The 26,186-nt window shown below is 45.9% G+C and overlaps 1 protein-coding gene and 1 long non-coding RNA gene across 3 annotated transcripts; one reads left to right on the top strand and one right to left on the bottom strand.

Moving 5' to 3' along the window:
- The first annotated feature begins 127 nt into the window (after positions 1 to 127).
- kdelr2b (KDEL endoplasmic reticulum protein retention receptor 2b) lies at positions 128 to 26,186 on the top strand. The gene is made up of 5 exons (XM_038819960.1): positions 128 to 341; positions 20,263 to 20,363; positions 20,832 to 20,990; positions 22,558 to 22,810; positions 25,204 to 26,186. Exons 1-5 carry the CDS (start codon positions 251 to 253, stop codon positions 25,236 to 25,238), a joined length of 639 nt encoding a protein of 212 aa, XP_038675888.1. The 5' UTR covers positions 128 to 250; the 3' UTR covers positions 25,239 to 26,186.
- Positions 143 to 1,673, bottom strand: LOC119978370. 2 transcript variants are annotated; one of them, XR_005463428.1, is made up of 2 exons: positions 1,511 to 1,673; positions 143 to 397 (listed from the first exon to the last, which is right to left on the bottom strand). It is a non-coding gene; the product is annotated as an uncharacterized LOC119978370 (long non-coding RNA). The 2 variants fall into 2 exon arrangements; XR_005463429.1 differs by lacking the exon at positions 1,511 to 1,673 and adding an exon at positions 993 to 1,059.

Genomic DNA, 26,186 nt, shown 5'->3' with positions numbered 1-26,186 from the left:
ACCATGATGGGATGGGGATGGTGGGGAGGCGAGCCTTTCACAGGCAGGGGCAGCGAGGAGCCGGAGACGATGACGTTGGCACGTATCCCATGATGCGGCGCGCTGCTGGCCACGTCCCCGGGCCACGTCGCCGCCGCCGCCATTTTGAGGGGGCCGTCCGTCAGAAGGAGGAGCTTTTCCTGCTCAGCTGTCGGACGGGCTTTCGGTTCGGGCTCTTTCTCTGTTTCTCACTCTTTCTGCTCACCCCACCATGAATATCTTTCGGCTGTCCGGCGATTTGTCGCATTTAGTGGCTATCATCATCCTGCTGCTGAAGATATGGAAGACCCGGTCGTGCGCTGGTAGGTTCCGGACTCGCACCTTCTGTTGCTATGAGAGGGGGGAGGGTCGCAAGGCCCTAGGAGTGGAGGAAGAAGGAGTGATTGAATTAAAAAAAAAATAATTCGCATTATTACTCTGTGCTGGCATGTTACTCTGTTAATAAGTTTGTATTAATTTTAAGCCACAGTTCCGTCTGTGCTAGCATGTTACTCTGTTAATAAGTTTATATTAATTTTAAGCCACAGTTCCGTGATACCAACAGGATCAATCATAACATATATCTTAATTCCATCGGTTTGTTCTAAATATTTGTTGACGTGTAGAAAGTGTGGGTGATGTGGCCAGGGGTGGGTGGTAGGAATTGTGATTCCCGATGTCTCCCACCCCCTTCTTATGGGCCGGGGGTTCCCCCTTGGTTAGTGCAATGAGCCCCGGAGCAACTGCACATGAGCCTGGTTACCTGATATAGTCAGTGTCCCACCGCTAGTCACTCCGAGTCATAAACTCATTCTCACACTGTCACATTACTACCACTCCATTTTTGTAACAGGCGCTATCGATTTTTCTATATAATGTTTATTCTTGCAGCTTAAAAAAAAATTGGCAAGATGGAATTATTTTGCACGTAGTTCGTTACAAAGTTAGAAGAGACAAATGTTGGAAGAACTCACTGGCAGCATCTGTCGAGAGAGAGAAACGAGTGAGAGAGCAACAAGAGTTTATGTTTCAAGTCGGTATCACACTTCAGACCTGAAGAATCGGACTCGAAACGTTGTTTTTTTCCCCACGGTTGCTGCCCAGACCTATTGAATGCCCCCTGCATTTTCTGTTTTTATTTCACATTTCCAGAATCCGCAGTGTTTTGGTTTAGTTAGTTTAGAAGTTAATTTCTCTTCAAGTTCTGCTTTTGTGGCATGCGTGGAAATAACTCCGGCTTGTGTTCAAAAGGGGCTAACTGTCACTGTACGACGATTGCTCGTAAAGAGTTTTGTACTGTTTAATCCTCGGAAGTTTTATTTCTGCTCTCCATTTTGTGACCATTAGTTTGCCTGTCCTGCTCTGACGTGGCAACCGTTTGTAGGTGTGGCGAGGGAGCTGAAAGTCTCCCACTCCATACAAAGGAAAATACTTGTGAATATCCTATGAGAGATTTCAACTTTCATGTTGATAAGTGTTTAGTACGGCAAACCTTTGGGTTGATGTGGGCATTTCACGGTGAGAAGTGAAAGCTACGCGGCATTTTGTAAATCATAGTCTTTGTTGCTGCCCCTTCTGTGATTGACACTTAACGCATGCGTATAAACTGCATCCGATTCACTATTCGGAATGTTTAGGTTTAAAACATGCGTGGAGACTCTTTTTCTCAGTGGTAGAATTTTCTGCTGCACCACTAAGTTGTTGAATTGCTTAAGTGAATCCGAGTACAATTAGGTAAAACTGCAACTGCCAGCATAATTTTCTCGCTGCTTGTTCAGCAAGGACAACCTGACCAATTGGAGCACTGCAGTTAAGTGGATAAAACCGCAAGTCCTCGGTGACGGGTTATCCCTTCAGGTTCCATCAATGAGTTATACAATATGCTGTCATTTTCAAAGAACCAAGGAAAATACAGCACAGGAACAGGCATTTCGGCCCTCCAAGCGATGCTGCCCATCTAACATAAAACGTTCCGGTCCGTATCCCTATAATCCCATCCTATTCATGTATTTGTTAAGACGCCCCTTAAATGTTGTCACTATTGTACCTGCTTCCACCACCACCTCCTCCGGCAGTGAGTTCCAAGGAAAGACTAACTTGGTCTTCCATCTATCCTTGCGTGGATCTTGAAACGTGTCTCAGATAAAATCCAAGATTCTGGCTACCTCTTGAGGCTTCAGCATGAAAGTAACTGTATGGTTCAAGGAAGCCTCTAATCATGTACTTCCAGTTTAAAATTTTTATAGAGTCATAGAATAGAACAGTACAGCACAGAACAGGCCCTTTGGCCCTCAATGTTGTGCCGAGCCATGATCACCCTACTCAAACCCACGTATCCACCCTATACCCGTAACCCAACAACCCCCCCCTTAACCTTACTTTTATTAGGACACTACGGGCAATTTATCACGGCCAATCCACCTAACCCGCACATCTTTGGACTGTTTACTTTTGTCTGTTTACAATAAATTGTGTATTTATACATTCATCAGCTGGCTTAAAGTGCTAATACTTTTGCTCACAGGAAACAATGGGGATGTTGCTTTGTAGGTTAATGTCCCTATTCCAAAGACTACTGAGTCATAGAATGATATTATTGGGTATCATTGATCACCTTCTGATGCGACTGTCCCAGGTGCTGGAATTTGTTTATTCCTCAGTTGTCATTAATTATCATAGATTATCATAGAATTTACAGTGCAGAAGGAGGCCATTTGGCCCATTGAGTCTGCACCGGCTCTTGGAAAGAGCATCCTACCCAAGGTCAACACTTCCACCCTATCCCCTTAACCCAGTAACCCCACCCAACACTAAGGGCAATTTTTGAAACTAAGGGCAATTTATCATGGCCAATCCACCTAACCTGCACATCTTTGGACTGTGGGAGGAAACCGGAGCACCCGGAGGAAACCCACGCACACACGGGGAAGATGTGCAGACTCCGCACAGACATTGAACCAAGCCGGAATCGAACCTGGGACCCTGGAGCTGTGAAGCAATTGTGCTGTCCACAATGCTACCATGCTGCCTCTAAGGTGATAATTAACATATAGCATGTCACATTTTAAACATGCCAATGTTTGTGTTCATCGCTCACCCATGACCATGTGAATTTATTTTATGGTTGGGAAGTGTAAATATGATGTATGAATTTGCTACCATAAACTAATCAGGGAGTTGGACTGTTTTGGGTCTGTATATAATTGAGTGACAGTTGCACCATGTGTTACTGTTGTTATTGAAAGAATTCCATTTCCTGCTCTTAGATAATTTTGAGCGATTATGACAGATTTTACTTTTGGCCAATGATACGGCTAATGTTGAACACATTTGGAAGGTATATTTCTCCGGTTCTAATCCGGTGTTGAGATTTCGAAGGAGTATGTTTGAGTTCCATCTTCAGTGTTGCTACAGTGCGACTGATCCGAATGCGCAGTCACCAATGCCTGGTTTCAGGCCAAAACAGCATTTCACACCTGGTTTCAGGCTAAGACAGCATATCTAGGCTGATAACCTAGCATTTGTTCTCAGTATGGATTATAAAAGGCAAAGTTCAACAGGGGTGAGAAGGGAGGAAATATTGTTCCCCAATTGATTCTTTGCCTTAACAGTATTTGTTAAATATCTTTAATGGTGACTATTATCCAAGTTGGATATGTACATCTATTGCTAAAGTGTAGCATCAGTAATGTGATTTGCCTTTGCCCTGTACCAAAGACCAACAGGAATTTGTTCATACTCAAGGGAGCATTTTTCACGTCATTGGGATTGGAGAAAATTATGGGTGTATTTTGTTGCCTTGGACTGTTTGTCATTTGATCTCTGGCAACAGAAGAATATTAATTAATGAGAGTTCACAATTCCCTCAAATGCTTGTGAAGCACCTTAAGCATTTGTAGTCCTCCTTGCCATAAGTATTTGTAAATAATTTAACAACTATCATAAATGTCTATCGCAATGACAGCATCTTTAATGTGTTGGAAGGTTGTGGGTTCAAGCCCCATTTGCACAATCTAGACTATTCAATGTTATTAACATTGAGAGCTCGTCTGTCCTCGTGGGTGGATGTAAAATAATCTTTATTGTCACAAGTAGGCATACATTGACACTGCAATGAAGTTACTGTGAAAAGTCGCTTGTCGCGACATTCCAGCAGCTGTTTGGATACACTGGGGGAGATTTCAGAATGTACAAATTATCTAACAGCATGTCTTTCGGAACTTGGGTGACGAAACCCGAGCACCTGGAGGAAACCCATGCAGAAACGGGGAGAACGTGCAGAATCCGCACAGACAGTGACCCAAGCCGGGAATCGAACCTGGGCCCATGGTGCTGTGAAGTGACAGTGCTAACCACTCTGCTACCATGCTGCCCCTATAGATCCCATTATATTATTTTGAAGAAGAACAAAGAACAGCACAGGAACAGGCCCTTCGGCCCTCCAAGCCTGCGCTGACCATGCTACCTGGAGAGTTTTCCAGTGTCCTGGCCTATATTTACTCTTAACCAGTATCAATACAAATGCTTCTCAAAAATTATAATGTCAGCGGAAATGCTTTGTCCTGAAGGTGAAATGCGTAAAAATGCTTTAACTCAGTCGTTTCTTTCCATGGGTTTAGTAGGTGTCAGTTCCTATGTTTTTTCGGGATTAGGCATAGTAGCTGACTGAAGCAGGGCAGTTAAGTGCTGGTCAGTGGCTCCATCATGTTAATGCACTTGCACTTTTTCTGCCATTACTATTATCAAGGGGAAAAAACTAAGCTGACTTCTTGTTCGAACAATGATTATACAAAGCACACTGCTTGCTTCTGGGGCTTCCCCTGGAGATCAGTATACAGTATCCCTGAACAGTTTTTCAGTGGTTTTGGTGCCAGCCATATCTCATCTGTGCAATACAGGTCCTTGTTACATTGCAATGAGAGGGATTTGAAATTGGCTTGAGAGAAGAGTTAAGCCACTTTGTTATTTAATCTGGGTCCCAGTTTTTAAGTATTTAAATCGTATGCATGCATTGTGAAACCAAAGCAGTGCAGCTTCTGTTTTCTCCACTTATCCTAAGTAGATATTGTCACAATATATTACCAGGGAACATATTTTTCTCTGAAAATGCTTTGCAACTGAAAATCCTGTGCTAAAGTTACATATTGTAAAATGTCACTTTGTTACGACTGGTTTCACTTTCCATGTCTGGTTGATTATTTTAATGCCATTTTGTACTAAAGCAGTTAAGATGTCTGCTCCAGCTCTGGAAGCGAGCCAGATGAGCATCTTTCCCTCCTTGCGTGTATTGAAGATTAAATACTAAATTACAGCCAGAAAGCTAATATGACCCAGGATTTACAAGACTAATACAGATCCCAGGTCTGATTTCCAAGTTAAATGTTTTAATTACTTTGCTTCTCTACTTTAAAATCAGACTAATTTCAAAATGTCCATAGCAGCTGCTGCACAGCATCAGATTGAATGAAATCCTGGATATATCTGAATAAATATGCATTGCAACAAGGTATATATTATGACCCATGATAGTTGTGCCTGTATTTATGAAGTGGCAAATCATTGTCATGTGTTTCATTGCTGTTTCTTTCAATCATAAAAGTTTCCAACTACATCGGATTGCTTGTAAAATACAGGTGTTGATCATTGCATTTCAGTTGAATAAAGTTAGGGCGCATTCTCCCTATTGCTCCCTGAAGTAAACCAATCTTTATGTACAAAAGCAGTTCTCAAATTAAATCCATCTAGGAACGAGTGAATATGCTCACTGCAGTTTATTTTCTTGAGAGATACTGTTACACTGAATTTTCAGGCTGTATGTTTGCATGTTTATGTAATAAATTATGTTTAAGTATGCATCACTCAAATTCTTATTTAAAACAGCTTGTGATTTTATTAATGCATGGGTGAATCTTTTGTTTTGTCTGATTGGTTCGAAGCTTGGCTATCTCTGCAGAGAGCTAATTTGTGTTTAAATTTAATTTTCCATAGACTTTGCCAAATGAGGTTAGTTGGCAGGCCTAAATACTCTTTAACCTAGAGATTGAATTTACCGAGAGTTCTGTTTGAATTTCTTAGCTGCTCACCCAGTAACAGTGTACAGTTCAACTGAAGGATGCAGTGAGAGTTTGACAAGAAACTGAAATTTCCCCATAGCCTCAGCTGTAGAAAAAGATGAGGAAAAACTAGCCCGAGTTCCCATTTCTGGTTTTCATAATTTGTGGAATGAGCATCACTGGCAGGGCTAGCATTAATTCCCTCTGATAGGCAATGCCATTGGAAGGGTGAGATGTGGGGAAGGCAAAAGGTGGGCTAGTTGAACACTTCAGTTGAGGATGTTTGTTGTAAGTTCGTAATAGTTTGGCCTCTTCAGGTACCAGTTAGAAATATAGGACTAACTTACTGATATTGAAGCAGGATAAAGATCCGGAAGCGTGCGGGTCCTACAGGCCAATCTCCCTGATCGATGTAGATGCCAAGCTCCTGGCAAAGGTACTGGCGGTCAGAATTGAGGACTGCATACCGGAGGTGATTGGGGATAACCAAACTGGGTTCGTGAAAGGCAGGCAGCTGTTGGCCAACTTGAGAAGATTACTTAACGTGATAATGATGCCCCCGACGGGCAGGGAGGTGGAGGTAGTGGTGGCGATGGATGCCGAGAAGGCCTTTGACCGGGTGGAGTGGGGCTATCTATGGGAGGTGCTTGGACGGTTTGGGTTCGGGGAAGGAATGGTGAATTGGATCAAGTTATTATATAAGGCCAGTGTCAGGACAAACAGAAGTGTCAGAGTATTTTAGACTATACCGGGGGACAAGACAGGGCTGCCCGCGCTCTCCGCTGCTGTTTGCGCTGGCCATAGAGCCACTGGCGATTGCGCTGAGAGCCGCAAAGGGATGGAAGGGGATGGTTAGGGTGAACATAGGGTCTCTCTTTATGCGGACGACCTGCTCCTGTACGTGTTGGACCCAGTGGCCGGGATGGGAAGTATACTGGGAATGTTGAGGAAGTTCGGCCAGTTCTCAGGATACAAATTAAATATGGCCAAGAGTGAAATGTTTGTGGTACAGGCAAGAGGCCAGGAGAACAGATTGAGAGGGCTACCATTTAGGCTGGTTGAGGAAAATTTCCGGTACTTGGGGATCCAGGTGGTGCGAGACTGGGGCAGGCTGCACAAGTTAATTTTGGCCAGGTTGGTGGAGAAAATGAAGGGAGAGTTTCGGAAATGGGATGCACTCCCACTGTCGCTGGCAGGGAGGGTGTCGACTGTAAAGATGACACTCCTCCCCAGATTCCTGTTTATTTTTCAGTGCCTCCCGATCTTTATCCCACAGTCCTTCTTCAAAAAGGTTAACAAGATGATCATGAGCTTTGTCCCCACGGGTGAAGAAGGTGATGCTTGAGAGGAGCTGCAGCGAGGGAGGGCTGGCTTTGCTGAGTCTGATTAACTATTACTGGGCGGCTAATATCGCTATGATAAGGAAGTGGATGGTGGATACGGGGTCTATCTGGGAGCAGGTGGAGGCGGCTTCGTGCAGGGGCTCCAGCTTGGCAGCCCTGGTCACGGCTCCTCTACCGCTGCCGCCGGCCAGATACTCCACCAGAAATTTGGTCTGGTATGGGGAAATGATTTTGGGTACCTACAGTTGAGGAACTTTGTCCGCAGACAGGTCCCATCCATCCCATGCCTCCCGCCATTGGGGATCCAAGACAGAATAGTCTCTAGGGGGGAAGGAGGGGAGGGTAGAGTCTCTGATATTTATACGGTGCTCATGAAGGAGGAAGGGTCCCAGACGGAGGAACTGAAACTCAAATGGGAGGAGGAGCTAGGCGGGGAAATGGAGGACGGGATGTGGGCAGCAGCCCTGAGTAGGGTGAATTCGACTGCAACGTGCCAGGCTCGGCCTGATTCAATTTAAGGTCGTTCACCGGGCCCACATGACGGTGGCCCGGATGAGCAAATTCTTTGGGGTAGAGGACAAATGCGCTCGGTGCGCAGGAGGACCAGCGAACCACGTACACATGTTTTGGGCATGCCCGATGCTTAGGGGGTACTGGGAGGGATTTGCGGGGATCATGTCCCGGGTGCTAAAAACAAGGATGGCGATGGGTCCAGGGATGGCAATTTTTGGGGTTTCGGAAGACCCGGGAGTCCAGGGTGAGAAAGAGGCCGATGTTTTGGCCTTTGCTTCCCTGATAGCCCGGCGACTAATATTATTGGCATGGAGGGACTCAAAGCCCCCGAAGACTTGAGTTGTGGCTTACGGACATGTCGAGGTTCCTGGGTATGGAAAAAATTAAGTTCGCCCTGAGGGGATCTGTGCAGGGGTTCGCCCGAAGGTGGCAACCATTCATTGACTTCATTGCGGGCGAGTGAGCGTCAGCGGGGGGGGGGGGGGTTAAAGTAGAGTAGGAGGGATAAATTGGTGGGTAGTGCCGGTGGGAGAGGAGCCGGCTTGTGCAATATGTTACGATTGAAGTATTGAATGTACGCGGATGTTTGCACATTTTTGCCTTTTTTGCTTTCTTTCGGTTGATGTCTGTAACTGTTTACAATGCCAAAAAACGACCTCAATAAAATTGTTTGTTCTTTAAAAAAAGGAGAAATATTGGACTAACCCAAATTTAATGTATATGGTTGACTCTTTCTCTGCTGTAAAGCTCTGACTTTATGACCAGTTAGGATTTGAAGTGAATGGGTAATGCAGTTCACGCCAGTAGCATGATTATTGGTCAAAAGTGCATTGGTGTACGACGGTTATAAAAGCAGTTTTATTGACCCATTGGCTAAATCCCGATAAATAATTTGCTAAATTATTGATTAACAGATGTGCTGAATAAATTAAAATGACTTGAGTCTCTACATGCTACCCCTGATGTGTTTGAGGTCTGAGATTGAGTATGTGCACATGTTGATCCTCTGAATTGAGGTGAGGAGGTAAATGTTTCAGTTATGTTTCTACATTTCCTTTTGGTTTACAATACTTTATACCAACTAAATTATCCAGTTACTGTAAGCCTTGGCTTGTTGAGCAATGCAGACATCACTCCGATAATGCTAGCAGTGCCAGGTTGTATTTGCAGCTTGATTTGCACAGCCAACCAATGATTATGGTTTTACGGTGGTTCTGTTTGAATAAAGCCATTGGGAACATTCTTCTAGTTCAGCTTCTTTGGAAGTCAATATAAATTGGATCAAGTACAAATGTTCTTATTGGTGTAAATAGAAAAATATACTTAATAGAAAACATGATGATCGAGCAACACGGTGGCGCCGAGGTCCCAGGTTCGATCCCGGCTCTGGGTCACTGTCCGTGTGGAGTTGTTTTATTTTTTTGAAAAAATTTAGATTACCCAATTATTTTTTCCAATTAAGGGGCAATTTAGTGTGGCCAATCCAATCCACCTTTTTGGGTTGTGGGGGCAAAACTCACGCAAATACAGGGAGAATGTGCAAACTCCACATGGACAGTGACCCAGAGCCGTGATCGAACCTAGGACCTCAGCGCCGTGAGGCAGCTGTGCTAACCACTAGGCCACCGTGCTGCCTGTCCGTGTGGAGTTTGCACATTCTCCCTGTGTTTGCGTGGGTTTAACCCCCACAACCCAAAAGATGTGCAGGCTAGGTGGATTGGCCACGCTAAATTGCCCCTTAATTGGAAAAAATGAATTGGGTACTCCTAAATTTTTATTTTTTTAAAAAGGGAACATGATGATCAGTGAGCAAATGCCTCTGAAGTTAAAGCTCAAGTTTGATTAGTTAGAGAGTAATAACTTCAATTTTTTTTCATTGGTCTGCATTATGTTCATAGATACTGTCCTTTTCATTGTAATGTTCATTGTAGTGTATCTCTAAATCTCTTGTACTCTGGACTGCATTCTGTTACAAAATGGCAAACCCTGGACACACGCACACACACACAAATCGAAGTCTGTAATCTCAGCTCCTGACTTAATAAACAAGTCAAATCAATGCATTTTCCATGCGGTAGGCAGATTTTGATTTTTGTGCACAAATGGGCTGTTCCCAGACTGCCAGCAATCCCTGTTGTATCTGGCTGCAAAAATATCTCAATTTCTCACTGCGTAGCTCAGGAAACTATGACACTAAACATCAGTGTTGCATGACAGTCTTTTGACATTTAAATGTTAAAAGCAATCTAATAAAATATAACCATATTTGCATTTTTCTCCTGAAGGGGCCAGCAATGTTTCGGTAGATCAAACAGATGTTGAGAGATGTAAATTGATTAACACGGAAAGAAATCAGTAAGGGACTATTGCATGACCTATGAATGGGATCTTAGTCCAATTAATAATAAACAGGTGTCGGAGTGTGGCGACAAGGGAATTTTCGCTGTTACTTCATTCTTCATTGTAGTGTTAATGTAAGCCTACTTGTGACGAATAAAGATTTGATTTGGAGTAGGCCATTAAAGCCCCTCGAGCCTGTCAACTCCATATACCTGCCGTTGGCCCATATCCCTTAATTCCTATGCTTAACAAAAGTCTATCGAACTCCGATTTAAAATTAACTGATCTAGCTTCAACGGCTGTTTGTGGGGGACAGTACCTCTACCACCCTCTGAGTGAAAAAACTCTTCCTAACATCTCTCCTGAATTAATTAGCCCTAATTTTTAGACTATGCCCCTAAAGAGTCTCCTAACAATGAAAATCTTTACCCTCTTTCCCTGTTAATGTCTTGAATACTTTGATCATATCACCCCTTAATCTTAAATTCCAGCGAAAATAAGTCCAATTTGAGTAATCTCTCCTCATTACTCACTCCCTGTAATCCAGCTATCCTTTTTTGTAAACCTATGTTGCACTCTCTCCAAGACCAATATAGTCTTCCTCCGTTGTGGAGTCCAGAACTGCTCCCAGTTCTCAAAGTGGGGTTTAACCATGGTTTTGTATAGCTGCAACATAACCCCCTGTATTTATATTCCAGTCCTCTAAATATAAACCTTCCATTAGCCTTTTTGATTTTTGTTTTACACTTGTTTCTGACATTTTAAGGACATGTGCACCTGAACCCCCTAGTCTCTTTGGACGACCACTGTACCTAACCCCTTTCCATTTAGAAAGTACTCTGATCTATTAATTTTTGGTCTAAAATGGATAACAAAGAAAATTACAGCACAGGAAAAGGCCCGTCTGCCCTCAAGTCTGCATCGACTGCTGCTGTCTGAACTAAAACTCCCTACTCTTCTGGGGACCATGTCCCTCAATACCATCCTATTCATATATTTGTCAAGACGACCCTTAAAGGTCACTACTGTATCCTGGCAGCATGTTCCAGGCTCCCACCACCCTCTGTGTAAAATAAAAAAGAAACTTGCCTCATAACATCTCCTTTAAACCTTGCCCCTCGCACTATAAACCTATCCCCCTAGTAATTGACTCTTCCCGCTGGGGAAAAAGCTTCTGACTATCCACTCTGTCCATGCCCCACATAATATTGTAGACTTCTATCAGGTCACCCCTCAACCTCCGTCATTCCAGTGAGAACAAACCAAGTTTCTCCAATCTCTCCTCGTAGCTCATACACTCCAAACCAGGCACAATCCTGGTAACTTTTTTGTACCCTCTCCAAAACCTCCACATCCTTCTGATAGTATGGCGACCATAATTGAACACTATATTCCTATGTGGCCTAACTCGGGTTCTATAAAGCTGCACCATGACCTGCCAATTTTTAAACATTGCCCCAGCCGAGGAATGCAAGCATGCGTATGACTTCTTGATCACCTTCTCCACCTGCATTGCCACTTTCCCCTCACACTTGATTACATTAAAATTTCATCTGCCATAATTGAGCTGAAATAGTGTGCTAATTTTGCCACTCTGGTGACTACACTTGGAATGAGATATACAGTATGTTGCAGTAGTGAAGGGCTATTTGTTTTTGTTAACTCCCTCCCCATGGTTGCTGCTGTTGCTGACCATCACCTAACGCTCCCCCAGGAGGTATAGAAACGGTTGCCACCGCTTGAAGCACCCTTGCACCGACCCCCTTAAGGCAAATTTGATCCCCTCCAATTTGATGAATTCAGTTATATCGTTGACCCAGGATTCCACGCCCAGGGGCCTCTCATCCTTCCACTGTAGAAGAATCCTTCGCCGGGTTACCAGGGACGCAAAGGCCAGAATACCGGCCTCTTTCGCCTCCTGCACTCCCGGCTCCACTGCCACCCCAAATATTGCGAGCCCCCAGCTCCTAGCCACCTCTACCCCCAGGTACCTAAAACTCCTCTCCGCCTTTTTTTAAAAAATAATTTTTATTGAAGAAATTTTTCAAAATACAAACATTTTAACCCCCCCTACATTTAAATTTAAATTATATCCAAACAAAGTCAAACCCCCCTACTTAACAAAAAGTCCCCCCCCACCCCCTACTCGCGCGTCCCCCCCCCCCCCCCCCCCCGGCGAACCGACAGTCAGACCAACTTATCATTTCTGGCAGTGTCCTCGGGCAGGCCTTGCCCGTGCCACCACCGCTACCGTACTTCCTTCGTTGTTGTCCCCCCCCCCCCCCGCCCTCCCCTCCCCTCCCGGGTTGCTGCTGTCACGACCTCAGTTTCTATCTCTGATCTAAGAGGTCCAGGAAGGGTTGCCATCGCCTGAGAAACCCCTGCACCGACCCTCTCAGGGCGAATTTGATCCTTTCCAATTGGATGAAGTTTGCCATGTCGTTTAACCAGGTGTTAACACCTGGAGGCCTTTCGTCCCTCCACTGAATCAAGATCCTCCTCCGAGCCACCAAGGACGCAAAGGCTAATATTCCAGCCTCCCTCGCCTCCTGTACCCCCGGCTCCACCCCAACCCCGAAGATCGCAAGTCCCCATCCTGGCTTGACCCTGGACCCCACCACTCTCGACACCGTCCCTGCCACCCCCTTCCAGAACTCCTCCAGTGCCGGACATGCCCAAAACATATGTGCATGATTCGCAGGGCTTCCCGAACATCTAATACACCTGTCTTCACCCCTGAAAAACCGACTCATCCTTGTCCCCGTCATGTGGGCTCTATGCAGTACCTTAAATTGAATGAGACTTAGTCTCGCACATGACGACGACGAGTTGACCCTCTCCAGGGCGTCTGCCCATGTCCCGTCGTCTATCTGTTCCCCCAGCTCTAACTCCCACTTATCTTTCAGCTCCACTACTGGTACCTCCTCCACCTCCTGCATAATCTTATAGATGTCCGAGATCTTCCCCTCCCCAACCCAGACCCCTGATAGCACCCTATCACTCGCCCCCCCTGTCGGGAAGCGCGGGGAATCCCTCTACCTGTCGTCTGGCAAATGCCTTCACTTGGAGGTACCTGAACGTGTTCCCCGGGGGGAGCCCAAATTTCTCCTCCAGCTCTCCCAAGCTCGCAAACCTCCCCTCTATAAACAAGTCCCTCAGTTGTCTAATACCCGCCCTCTGCCAGCTCTGGAATCCCCCTCCTGTATTTCCCGGTGCAAATCTGTGGTTCCCTCTTAATGGTGCCCCTATCAGACCTCCCACTTCCCCCCTGTGTCGCCTCCACTGCCCCCAGATCTTGAGGGTGGCCGCCACCACCGGGCTCGTGGTATACCTCGTGGGAGGGAGCGGCCATGGTGCCGTTACCAGTGCCCCTAAGCTTATGTTGCCGCAGGACGCCCTCTCCATGCGCTTCCAGGCTGCCCCCTCCCCTTCCATCATCCACTTTCGTACCATCGATGTGTTTGCCGCCCAGTAATATCCTGAAAGGTTGGGTAACGCCAGCCCTCCACTATCCCTACTCCGCTCCAAGAAGACCCTTCTAACTCTAGGGGTGCCATGTGCCCACACATACCCCATAATACTACTCGTTACCTTCTTGAAAAAGGCCCTGGGGAGGAAGATGGGCAGACACTGGAACAAAAACAAGAACCTCGGGAGGACCGTCATTTTAACTGACTGCACCCTCCCTGCCAGCGACAGCGGCACCATGTCCCACCTCTTAAACTCCTCCTCCATCTGTTCCACCAGTCTAGAAAAGTTCAACTTGTGGAGGGTCCCCCAGTTCTTTGCCACCTGCACCCCCAAGTACCTAAAACTTTCAACTGCTCTTTTGAAGGGGAGCCTCCCAATTCCCTCCCCCTGGTCTCCCGGGTGTATTACAAAGACCTCACTTTTCCCCAGATTTAATTTATACCCCGAAAAGTCCCCGAACTCCGCTAGTATCCCCATTACCTCCGGCATTCCCCCCTCCGGGTCTGCCACATACAACAACAAATCATCCGCATAGAGCGAGACCCGATGTTCCTCCCCTCCCCTTGTCAGTCCTCTCCACCCCCCTGAACCCCTCAGTGCCATCGCCAACGGCTCAATCGCTAATGCAAAGAGTAAGGGGGATAGGGGACATCCCTGCCTAGTACCTCGATGGAGCCCAAAATATTCTGACCTCCTCCCGTTTGTTACCACACTCGCCATCGGAGCTGAATAGAGCAGTTTTACCCACTTGATAAATCCCTCCCCAAACCCAAACCTTTCCAACGTCTCCCACAAGTATTCCCACTCCACCCTGTCAAATGCCTTCTCCGCGTCCAGCGCTACCACTATCTCCGCCTCCCCCTCCACTGCTGGCATCATGATCACATTTAACAATCTCCGGACATTTGTGTTAAGTTGGCGTCCCTTCACGAACCCCGTCTGGTCTTCATGGATTACCCCTGGCACACAGTCCTCTATCCTGGTTGCCAGGACCTTTGCTAACAGCTTGGCGTCAACATTTAGGAGGGAGATGGGCCTGTAGGACCCGCACTGGACCGGGTCCTTGTCCCGCTTCAAAATCAAGGAGATCAGGGCCTGCGACATTGTTGGGGGCAGAACCCCCCCCTCGCGCGCCTCATTAAAGGCTCTCACCAGCACTGGACCCACCAAGTCCACAAATTTCCCGTAAAACTCCACCGGGAACCCATCCGGCCCCGGCGCCTTCCCCGCCTGCATCTGGCCTATCCCTTTAATTAGCTCCTGCAGCTCTATCGGCGCCCCCAACCCTTCTACCAGCTCCTCCTGTACCTTTGGGAACCTCAATTTGTCGAGAAAGTTCTTCATTCCCCCTCTCCTCTTCGGCGGTTCAGACCTATACAATTCCCTATAGAAGTCCCTAAAGACCCTATTCACCTCTTGCCCCTTCTGCACTACGTCCCCACACCTCTCTCTCACTCCCCCAATCTTTCTGGCTGCATCTCGCTTACGAAGCTGGTGTGCCAGCATCCTGCTCGCCTTTTCCCCGTACTCATACGCCGCACCCTGCGCCCTTCTCCACTGCGTTTCCGCCTTCCTAGTGGTCAGTAGGTCGAACCTGGCCTGCAAGCTACGCCGCTCCCTTAATAGCCCCTCCTCTGGTGCCGCCGCATATTTCCTATCTACTTCTAGGAGCTCCCCCACCAGCCTCTCCCTTTCCTGCCTCTCCTTCCTCTCTCTGTGTGCCCTTATGGAGATCAGCTCTCCTCTAATCACTGCTTTCAGGGCCTCCCAGACCGTCCCCACCTGCACCTCACCTGTGTCATTCGTACCCAGATAGTTCTCAATGCCCGTTCTCACCCTTCTGCACACCTCTTCGTCCGCCAACAGCCCTACATCCAGGCGCCACAACGGGCGTTGATCCCGCGCCTCCCCCATTTCCACGTCCACCCAATGTGGTGCATGGTCCGATATCGCAATGGCCGAGTACTCCGTGTCCTGCACTCTCGGTATCAGCCCCCTGTTCAATACGAAAAAATCTATCCTAGAGTACACTCTGTGGACGTGGGAGAAAAAAGAATACTCCCTCGCCCTAGGCCTACTAAATCTCCATGGGTCTACCCCTCCCATCTGCTCCATGAACCCCCTTAACACCTCTGCCGCTGCCGGCCTCCTATTTGTCCTGGAACTCGATCTATCCAGCCCAGGGTCTAACACCGTATTAAAGTCCCCTCCCATGATCAGGCCCCCTGCCTCCAGTCCCGGGATGAGGCCCAGCAGGCGCCTCATAAAACCCGCGTCGTCCCAGTTCGGGGCATACACATTTACCAGCACCACATTCTCTCCCTGCAACCTACCCCTCACCATCACATACCTGCCCTCCTTATCTGCCACCACCTCTGCCGCCACAAACGACACCCTCTTTCCCACCAAAATCGCCACCCCCCGGTTCTTGATATCCAAGCCTGAGTGGAACACCTGTCCCACCCACCCCCTTCTCAGGCGGACCTGATCTGCTACCCTCAAATGAGTCTCCTGCAGCATTGCTACATCAGCCTTCAGTCCCTTCAGGTGTGAGAAGACCCTTGATCTTTTAACCGGCCCATTCAGCCCCCTTACGTTCCACGTGATCAATCGGATCGCTGAGCGACCCGTCCCTACTCCCTGTCGATTAGCCATGTCTTGTCCCTTGCTCGCCCCGGGTCATCCCTCCTTTTCGGACCCGCTTCCCATAGCGATTGCCCCCCCCCCCCCCGGGGCTCTCCCCTTCTCGTCCCTGGTCTTTCCAGCAGCAACCCGGTGTCCCCCCCCCCCGGCTAGGACCCCTCCTAGCCGCGATGTACCCCACATCGTACTCCCGAGAGTCAGCTGGTCTCCGCTGACCCGGCTGCTCCTGCCACATTCCGACTCCTCCCGGTTCACCCCATCTGCGCCCGTGAAAGATCCCCTTAAAACCCCAGAGAAAGACCCGCATAATCAGCCCACTCCCCCCCCGTCCCGTCTCCCCAACTTAACGATATAAATACCCAATGGCAAATAAATACATAAATACTTAACTACATACTTAAATAACAAAATAATTAACTAGCTATCAACTAACAGTGTGCTCAACCATCACCCTCCATCAAACAGTATAAATAACCACAGATAACCATAACCAGAAAAGAAAGAAAGAACAAAAAACAAGCACCCAGAGGAAAAGGGTAAAAGGGGTAAATAACTAAGGGAAATTGGAAACGGGAAGAAACACCCCATAAGAAGCCAACGACCCACAATAGAGATTTCAACAGTTCAAATATACAGAAACACCCAACAACTCGAAACCTTCAAGATATTCAGAAAAGTCAAACGTTCGAGAAAAAACACCCCAAACAATCCATGAAACTGTTACCCAGTTCCGACCTGGCCTGAAAAAGAAAAGGGCCACTTGCTCAATCAAGAGTCCCCAGGCGGCTACGACCGCCGGTGCTCCCAGGTTTTAGTTCGTGTCCAACTTTTCCTCTTGTACAAAGGTCCAGGCCTCCTCTGGGGACTCGAAATAATGATGTTGGTCCTTGTAGGTGACCCACAAGCGCGCCGGCTGCAGCATTCCAAATTTGATCTTTTTCGCGTGTAGCACCGCCTTTGTCCGGTTGAACCGGGCCCGCCGCTTTGCCACCTCCGCACTCCAGTCCTGGTACACCCTTACCGTCGAGTTCTGCCACTTGCTGCTTTTCTCCCTTTTTGCCCACCTCAGGACTTTCTCTCGATCACTTAGCCGCTGGAACCGCACCAGCACCGCCCTCGGGGGCTCGTTTGCCCTAGGCCTCCTGGCCATGACCCGGTATGCCTCTTCCAGTTCCAGGGGCGCCGAACCGGCCCCTTCCCCCATCAGGGAGCTCAACATCTCCGCCACATATCTCGGGAGATCCGACCCCTCCAGGCCTTCTTCCAGGCCCAGGATCCTCAAATTTTTCCTCCTCATCCGAGTGTCCAGCTCCTCGAAGCGGCTCTGCCACTTCATGTGGAGTGCCTCGTGCACCTCCACCTTTGCCCCGATGACTGTGGCCTCCTCCTCCCTCGTGGTCATCTCCTGCTGCAGCTCTCTGATCGACGCCTCTTGGGTCGCCTGGGCTCCCACCAACCTGGTGGTCGTCGCGTTCATGGACTCTAAGAGCTCCACTTTCAGCTCCGTGAAAAAACGGAGGAGAGCGGCCTGCTGCTCCTCCGCCCATTTCTTCCATTCCTCCGGTGCGCCGCCGGCCGCCATTTTTATTTTCTTCCCCCGCTTTTTTTGGGGAGCTGCTGCCGTTTTTCTTGCCGCTCCACTCCGGGTACCGACCATAAAATCGGTCTAGTTCTCCTCAGGGGACCTTCCCCCACCGGAATTCGTCTTTACTGCACCTTTGGGGCCCTCCAGTTGGCCCGAAAACACCTTTGTCGCAGGAGCTTCCAAGTGTGCGACTTAGCTAGTCATAGCCGCACCCGGAAGTCCGACCCTACCTCTCCGCCTTTTTTAACGGGAGCTCACCAATCTCCCTCTCCTGGTCCCCCGGGTGCACTACGAACAGCTCGCTCATTCCCATATTGAGCTTGTACCTGAAGAAATCCTCATCACCTCCGGCATTCTCCCCACCGGGTCCGCCACATATAGCAGCAGGTCATCCGCATAAAGCGACAGCCGATTGTCCCCCCCCCCCCCCCCCCCCATACTATCCCCCTCCAGTTCCTCGACTCCCTCAGCGCCATGGCCAGGGGTTCAATCGGCAGCGCAAAGAACAGGGGGTACAGGGGACACCCCTGCCTTGTCCCCCGGTGCAATCGGAAATACTCTGACCTCCTTCTGTTCGTAGCCACATGGGGCCCACTCTGGGGTCTCAAACTCAAAAGGATTTTTCACCCACCTCTTCTCTTTCAAAATCTGAAACTATTTTCTTCTGTGTCGTAGCAGTGTGGAGAACATGGGTATGAGTTTTGACTTTACTTGCACTTGCCAAACATTCAATGACTTTTGGAAAGCATCTGTTTCTTCAGTGCTGAAAGCACATCCTTCCCCTGCAATTTGAGGTTCAGTGCATTTCGAATTGAAAGTATGTTTGCAAGTAAGACACAGTGAGCATTCAATGCCAGTACGTCCCTGCGTATAACATAAATGGGCTTTGCATCATGATTTGCATTGGCACAATAACGCGATACCTCAAGAAATCATCTTTATTCCTCTTTGTTCCAGATTTCAGTTTCTTCTAAGGCTGTTCACCTACTCATTGAATCTTAGAATCCCTACAGTGCAGAAGGAGGCCATTTGGTTGATCGAGTCTGCATCAACTTTCTGAAAGAGCACCTTACTAAGCCCTAGAGCATTGTATACAACTCTCACTAGCAATGCTTTGGCTTGCCGGAATCTCTGCACAGCTCTCTCCAGCAGATTCATTTGTGAGAACCTGGCCGGTGTGTCTCTGGCCTTCTCTTCCTTATAACAAAATGATTCTTCAGTACTTCACAGTCCTGTTGCCTTGCTTGCAGCTAGAAAATGGAGGAATCGCTCCTTTGTGCTAAAAGCTCGCATGTGCAGGGCGCGTGACTCCACCGCCGCTTCTGATGAGAAGACAGCATCATTCACATTTAAAGGCCACTTGCGGCCAGTATTCTTAAAAGCCAGCCATGGCTGTTGGGCACTTCTCCCGTGATCGGGAACACTGCAACCCACCTGCAATTTTTAAAAAAACCCTGTTGTCGATCGTGTGCTATTTAATTTTGTCCAGCGCGGTGGAATCAGGCCTTCTTTTGAAAACGGGTAAATTCAAGCGGGTGCTTTCTTACAGAAATTACTATTTTTGGGATACAATAATTTGAAACAGAATATGGCACTGTGTGACATGCGGTAACATTGGACCCTGAGCAAAAGCTCTCCAACACTGGGGGTTTCATCACTTCATGGCAAGTCTGTTATAAACTAATTGGAGATTGATTGCCATTTTTAGTCAACCACTCCTATCACTGTATATTGTGAGTACCATGTTAGAAGGTGACCGAGATGGGCGCTGGTCTGTCTTTAGCAGTTTCTATGTTCCCAGCGTTTAGTGTAATGTGGAATATTTTGGACAGCATGTCTCGAGTTGAACTGTCAAGCTAATCCAGTAGGAATTTGATTTATGCAAATTTGTGATTCTGAGAAAGCAATCCCTCGAGTATTTAATTTTTTATTTTATTTTTTTTTTATTTTTTATTTTTTATTTTTTATAAATTTAGAGTACCCAATTCATTTTTCCAATTAAGGGGCAATTTAACATGGCCAATCCACCTAGCTTGCACATCTTTGGGTTGTGGGGGTGAAACCCACGCAGACACGGGGAGAATGTGCAAACTCCACACAGACAGTGACCCAGAGCCGGGATCGAACCTGGGACCTCAGCGCCGTGAGGCTGCAGGGCTAACCCACTGCGCCACCGTGCTGCCCCCCCTCGAGTATTTAATGATCTATGCATACAAATACTTGTTTTGCTGAGAGGAAATTGCCATTTGAAATGGAATGCATTTTTGCCTAAGATTATTATTTCACCCCTCTTTAGGTATCTCTGGGAAGAGTCAAATTCTGTTTGCATCGGTCTTTGTCACTCGATACCTGGATTTGTTCACTATTTTCATCTCTCTCTACAACAGCTCCATGAAGGTAAGTTCAAAGCTGTTTCAATTATTTCCAAGCGCACAATACTTGGAATTCCCTTTCTGCGATGTTGTACATTGAGTCTTTTACATGGATTGGCTTCCATACTTCCATTCTGTTGTGTATACTGTCTTATGTTCTAAAAAAGATCATGGATTTTACCATTGCATGTCTCCCGTACTCCCTAAATAGTCCTTGGTATCTACCCTTGTGGCTCTCAGACAAAATCGGTGTCCTCATTGATTTTTTTTTTTAAAAGTGTGTTGAATTATAGGTTTGAATGATCTGAGCACTTTGCTGAATAGATCGCTGTCTTGAATTTGGTTTTGTCAGTGTGATCTTGCTAAGAAAGAAAAATGACAGTTGTCCATGAGCTTTTGTATGCCTAACTCAAATGTTCATAATCACTTAAATTAGCTTTTGATCAGGGTTTTTGTACATACTATTAACATTGTTTTTTTGTTATTTCAACAGATTATCTACATTTCTTGTTCCATTGCCACTGTGTTCTTGGTCTACTCTAAGTTTAAGGCCACCTATGATGGAAACCATGACACATTCCGTGTGGAATTTCTGGTTGTCCCTGTAGGCGGATTGTCTTTCCTTGTCAATCACGACTTCTCTCTAATGGAGGTAAGTAATTTCCACTTGAATTCCAGGTGATTTCAAGCTGTTTCAGAAAATACTTTCTTTTCCATCCAGAGTCAATTACAATAAGGTGTTTTGAATTTTGCTTCTCTTTCCTGTTTTCTGCTTCAACTGTCTCTACATATCTATCCCAACTGGGGATAGGGATTGGAAGAACCTGTCGGGACATTCTAAAGCTGTGGCCTCAAGATGTGCAACAGCAGCTTGAAGAAAGTTTTTGCTTCAGCCTCATTAGTAAACTCCCGAGCCTCTGTTTGGCATCTCCCTGTGGCAGCAGTCCATAGTGTGGCGGAGAGGAACAAACATTGTTTTTGTTTTAAATTCCCCGTTGCCCATCTCTTCTCTTGTTCTTCCTCCTACACCCCCCCCCCCCCCCCCCCCCCCTTTCTTGAGGGACTAGCGTCTGCTGATTTAAATCTATTGTGCACTGTCCTAATGTTTCATCAAAGTGTGCGGTGCAAAGTAAGGACGAAAAGTAAAGAACCTTTTGGGAAGGAATCAAACTGTGTACTCCCAGTCCTGAATGTGACTTCAGTCCTGTATGTGAATTGGTCTAGCAATTTAGTTGCTAAAAACAAGACCAATGCCAGCCTTGTAGTGAAACCTGCCTGAACGCACAATGGTGTCTTTAAAATCTACCAGTTCACAGATGAGCAATTTTACAGCTTATGGAATTTCAATTCTTTGTCTGCTGGTCCAGTACCATACGTATTGTATCCTCTGTGTATTGCGAAACTGAAGAAGACGAATATTGAATCAGCATCCATTACCCTATCAATTGTGTTTCACTGCATTTTGTGTGTTCTGTCACCTTGTGCCTCATTTCAAAATTGAAACAAATTGAAGCCATTTCCCCCAGTAAAAGCTGTAGCTCGTGGAAGACTTAATATTTTTGCACTGTATCCTACCATTGCCATCTGGCTAGTGTTTGAAATTCCAATATTTTACTGCTGTTCAACAGCTCTCCAGTGGTGCACTAGAGAGAATGTTGAGACTGCAATCGTGATTTGAATGGTAACTGGTTCCAATGGCAGATTTTTAGTGAGTCCAGGATTGGGTGGAAGATTGTTGCACAATTTACTGTAGTTTCTGTGCATTGCAGAATTGAACATTTGAAACAGAACTTGTGTTCTTTTATTTTTGAATTCTGGAATTTTATTCTTTAATGGAATGCAGGCTTTGGTAGCAACACCAGAAATTATTGCCTGTCCTTAATTGCCTGTGAGAAGGTGGCTGTGAACCACCTTCTTGAATTGGTGTAGTCCGTGGATTGGTGAGAGTTTTCAGGATTTAGACCCCAAACAATTTATTTCAAAGTAGTGATATGTGAATGGGAGATGAATCTGCAGGTAATGGTGTTCCCAGGCATCTACTGTTCTTGTCCTAGGTGGTAGAAGTCATGGGTTTGGGCTGTGCTGTGGAAGGGGCCTTGAATTGCAATGTGAGGTTGTAATAAGTCAAAGCAGTTGGGTGATAAAAAGTAGTATGGTGGGGAGTTGTAACCCAAATTAAGGTTTCAAAAAGAATCTCTCCCTCTCTGTCTCTCTTCCAGATCCTGTGGACGTTCTCAATTTACTTGGAGTCAGTTGCTATTCTCCCCCAGCTCTTCATGATCAGCAAGACGGGTGAAGCAGAGACCATCACGACTCATTACCTCTTCTTCCTTGGCTTGTATCGTGGCCTGTATCTTATCAACTGGATCTGGCGCTATTACTTTGAGGGTTTCTTTGACCTCATTGCTATCGTGGCTGGCTTGGTTCAGACTATTCTCTACTGTGATTTTTTCTATTTGTACGTCACAAAAGGTGAGGAATCAAAGATTTGCATTTTACTTTTGCATTAAATAATGAAGACATTTCTCAATGTTTCCCCAATGAGGCACCTGTGCTGCCAAAAGTCAGCAAGGTTTTTTGATTTTTTTTTTTGTAACTTTTATATCCACTGTGTCCTTAACTGTTCAAACTGCCAGACATCCCTTAATAATCCATTTGCGATATCTGCAAATTCAGTCTTTGGTCATCAAGAATTACAAGAGATGAGCATTGTATAAATCAAACTATAACAATTGTAGGCAATTATTTACAAATTTGATACATGAAAGTGCATTAATATGTGGATTTGACAGTTATGCAGAACCACATTAATCGGAAATATTGCACATTCACCCCGTGTGGAGGTGAGACCTAAAACGTTGTGCAGGTTAGACCTAAAGCGTTGTGCAGGTTAGGTGAATTGGCCACGCTAAATTGCCCCTTAATTGGGGGGGAGAAAATTTTTTTCTATTCTAATTTTATTTTAAAAGACGGAAAGCAGCAATAAATTGCAGCCAAATAAATGCATGGTGTGTAATTTGATGTGTTCCTAGAGTTTTGGGGCAGGGGTTTCAAAAATTTGAATGGATTAAAATGCTGGTTCTGGGCAAGTGAAATGTGGAAGCCCCATTTTCAGCAGAAACATTTTTCAAATTGGTCTTGGAATGTGGGTGTTCCTGGCTGACACCATTAATTGCTCTTGCTAGTCTATTTCAGAGGCATTTTTAAGAGTCCACCCTTGATGGAGTCATGTGTAGGCCAGAAAAAAAAATATCAATAAAGCTTGCTGACTTTCAAGATGAGATAATAACCAGGGCTATTTTAAGGATGGTTCGGGTGTATGTTTGAGGACCCATATCAATGTTCAAAAGGGGAAGTTCTTATGCCCCATGTCATATAATTAGCTGTGTCATTGTGTGACTAATAGTCGTTGTATTTGCTTAAGGGGTACAGTAGCATACTGGGTAAGGTCACAATGTACACATTACTGAACTAGTGATCCAGAGACTAGTTCATTTTTTTTCCTGAGGTAGCTGGGGAATTAAAATTCAAATAGTTAAGTAAATCTGGAAAAGCAGGCTAGTATCAGTAATAATTAATTAAAAAAAAATATTAGGGTATTTGCAACTTTTTATAACAATAACAGCGACCATAAACATGGTGCAATAAGCATTTCCACCCCATCCCAATCTCTCTCTCTCTCTCTCTCTCTCTCTCTCTCTCTCTCTTCCCCCCCCCCCCCCCTCCCCTCTCTCCCGCCCCTTCACGTTAATAAGATCCGTCTCTGTCTACCAGGGAGGCAAAGGCCAGGACATCGGCCTCTTTCTCCCCCTGAACTCCTGGCTCTTCTGACACTCCAAAGATCGTCACCTCCGGACTCAACACCACCTGTGTTTTGAGTACCATGGGCATTGCCTTAGCTAAACCCTCTAAGCTTCGGGTGTGCCTAAAACATGACGACATGATTTGCTGGGCTTCCGGCGCACCTCGCACACCTGTCCTCTACCCCCAAAAAACTTGCTCATCAGGGCCACTGTCATGTGTGCTCGGTGGACTACCTTAGAATTCTATCAGGCACATGATGAGGATGTGTCCTGCTTAATGCATCTGCCCACAGACTCGCCTCTCTCCTAGCTCGTCTTCTCACTTGCCCCCTCAACCGGAGTTTCCTCCAATTCCAAAAGTTCCTGATAAATATCTGATGCCTTCCCCTCTCTCACCTAGGTACTGGAGACTAATCTGTCCTGTATCCCCTGTGGCGGCAGCAGTCTGAAGGGCGGAACCTGCCTTCTCAAGAAGTCTCGCACCTGCAGATATCTAAACCCATTCCCTGCTAGCAATTTAAATTTATCCTCCAAGTCTTTCAAGCTGGAGAAGCTCCTGTCTATAAATAGATCCCCATCCTCCTAATTCCTGCCTTTTGCCATCTCCGGAACCCACCATCCAGCCTACCCGGTACAAACCGTGATTATTATAAATCGGGGTAATATCAGTAATAACTACCAAATTGTTTTTAAAACCCCTCTGGTTTCTTTTTAAGGAAGGAAATCTACCGTACTTGCCTAGTTAGGACTATGACTCCAGACATGGAGCAATATGGTTGACTCTTAACTGCCCTCTGCAATGGCATAGCAAGCTACTCAGTTCTATTCTCAAAAATGGTTCACCACTTGTGCAATATATGTGGTTGTGCCACTGCTCTCTCTCTCTCTTCCCCCCCCGTAAATGAATAAAATAAATTAACATTGAAGTAATTCAGTTGAAGTGATTTACATATTTGGGTGTTGTTTAAGTGCAAGGTCTTTGTTTACAAATATGCCAATTAAGTTCTTGTGAATGTTACATTGGATCTTCTGACTTTTTTAACTCCATTTGTTCCTTTTTAGTTCTTAAAGGAAAGAAGCTGAGTTTACCAGCTTAAGTGCCAAAGATCATCTGAACATCTGTTGTTGGTCACAACCATACAAAGGAAGAATTGCCACACAACAGAAAACTCACCAAGAGTGTAAGATGCCTGAGACAGAGAGCAAGGGGACACACTTAAGAATTGCATTTAATCTTAATGTCAACATCTGTTCTGTAGTCTGGTGGACCACAAATATCAGTTTTCTGTTTTATGCATCTTGCCTTTTTATTACAGTGTAAAAATATATTTTCTACAAAGGAATATTTACTGAAAGGATGAATTACTTGCAGTGGTTTTAAAAAAAGAACTTGGAAGCTTAGATTGGAAATGCTGAACGGGTTTCCCTTTAGCTGTTTACAAGGATTAAGTGCAAATTGTTTAAATAAAATCTGTAAATTACTGACCGGTTTAATTACCTAGAACACCGTATCTAATGCGCATAGCTGGTCCTGTAGTTTTTCAACCACTTGCTCTATTTATTTGAATTTGCCAAATTTTTTGAACATAATTCATTCCTCCCCCCCCCCCCCCCCCATTAAAACACTAGAATTGTCTTGAGGCTGATGTGATTAAATATGCCTTGTTGTCTGGCTGACGAGGTTTCCTTTCTTCAATCAGTGATTAAACCACCTTCAGATGGAATGCATGTATTCTGTCCTTTGGCATATGTTCTTGTGAACATCGAACTTGAAGAATAAAGATCACAGAAACCTTACTAGATGTGCATATTACTGACTGATAAGTGATTTGGATTGTGTAACGTTAGATATTCAAGGGACCATATGACTTTGAGTTTAATTTTGATTTTTTTTTTATTGAACGAATCACTTTTAGAATCGTTGGCCTGGGCTACCACTCTTATCTCTTTGGAAACAGTAGGGGGTTTATCTTGTGTTTTTTTTACACTAAGCTGTTGCATGATATCTTGTGATACTGCCCCAAATAAACATTTTATGGAAAATA

The sequence above is a fragment of the Scyliorhinus canicula genome, chromosome 15, assembly GCF_902713615.1.
Source record: "Scyliorhinus canicula chromosome 15, sScyCan1.1, whole genome shotgun sequence".
In the NCBI taxonomy this organism is placed as follows: Eukaryota; Metazoa; Chordata; class Chondrichthyes; order Carcharhiniformes; family Scyliorhinidae; genus Scyliorhinus; species Scyliorhinus canicula.
The sequence above is the reverse complement of the archived record's forward strand: the minus strand, read 5'-3'. Positions and strand labels throughout refer to the sequence as shown.

Excerpts from the sequence above, each read along its gene's own strand:
- kdelr2b (XM_038819960.1), top strand. The coding sequence starts at position 251 with ATGAATATCTTTCGGCTGTCCGGCGATTTGTCGCATTTAGTGGCTATC. Across the intron at positions 20,364-20,831 it reads TCTACAACAGCTCCATGAAG|ATTATCTACATTTCTTGTTC; the intron begins GTAAGTTCAAAG and ends TTATTTCAACAG. Across the intron at positions 22,811-25,203 it reads CTATTTGTACGTCACAAAAG|TTCTTAAAGGAAAGAAGCTG; the intron begins GTGAGGAATCAA and ends GTTCCTTTTTAG.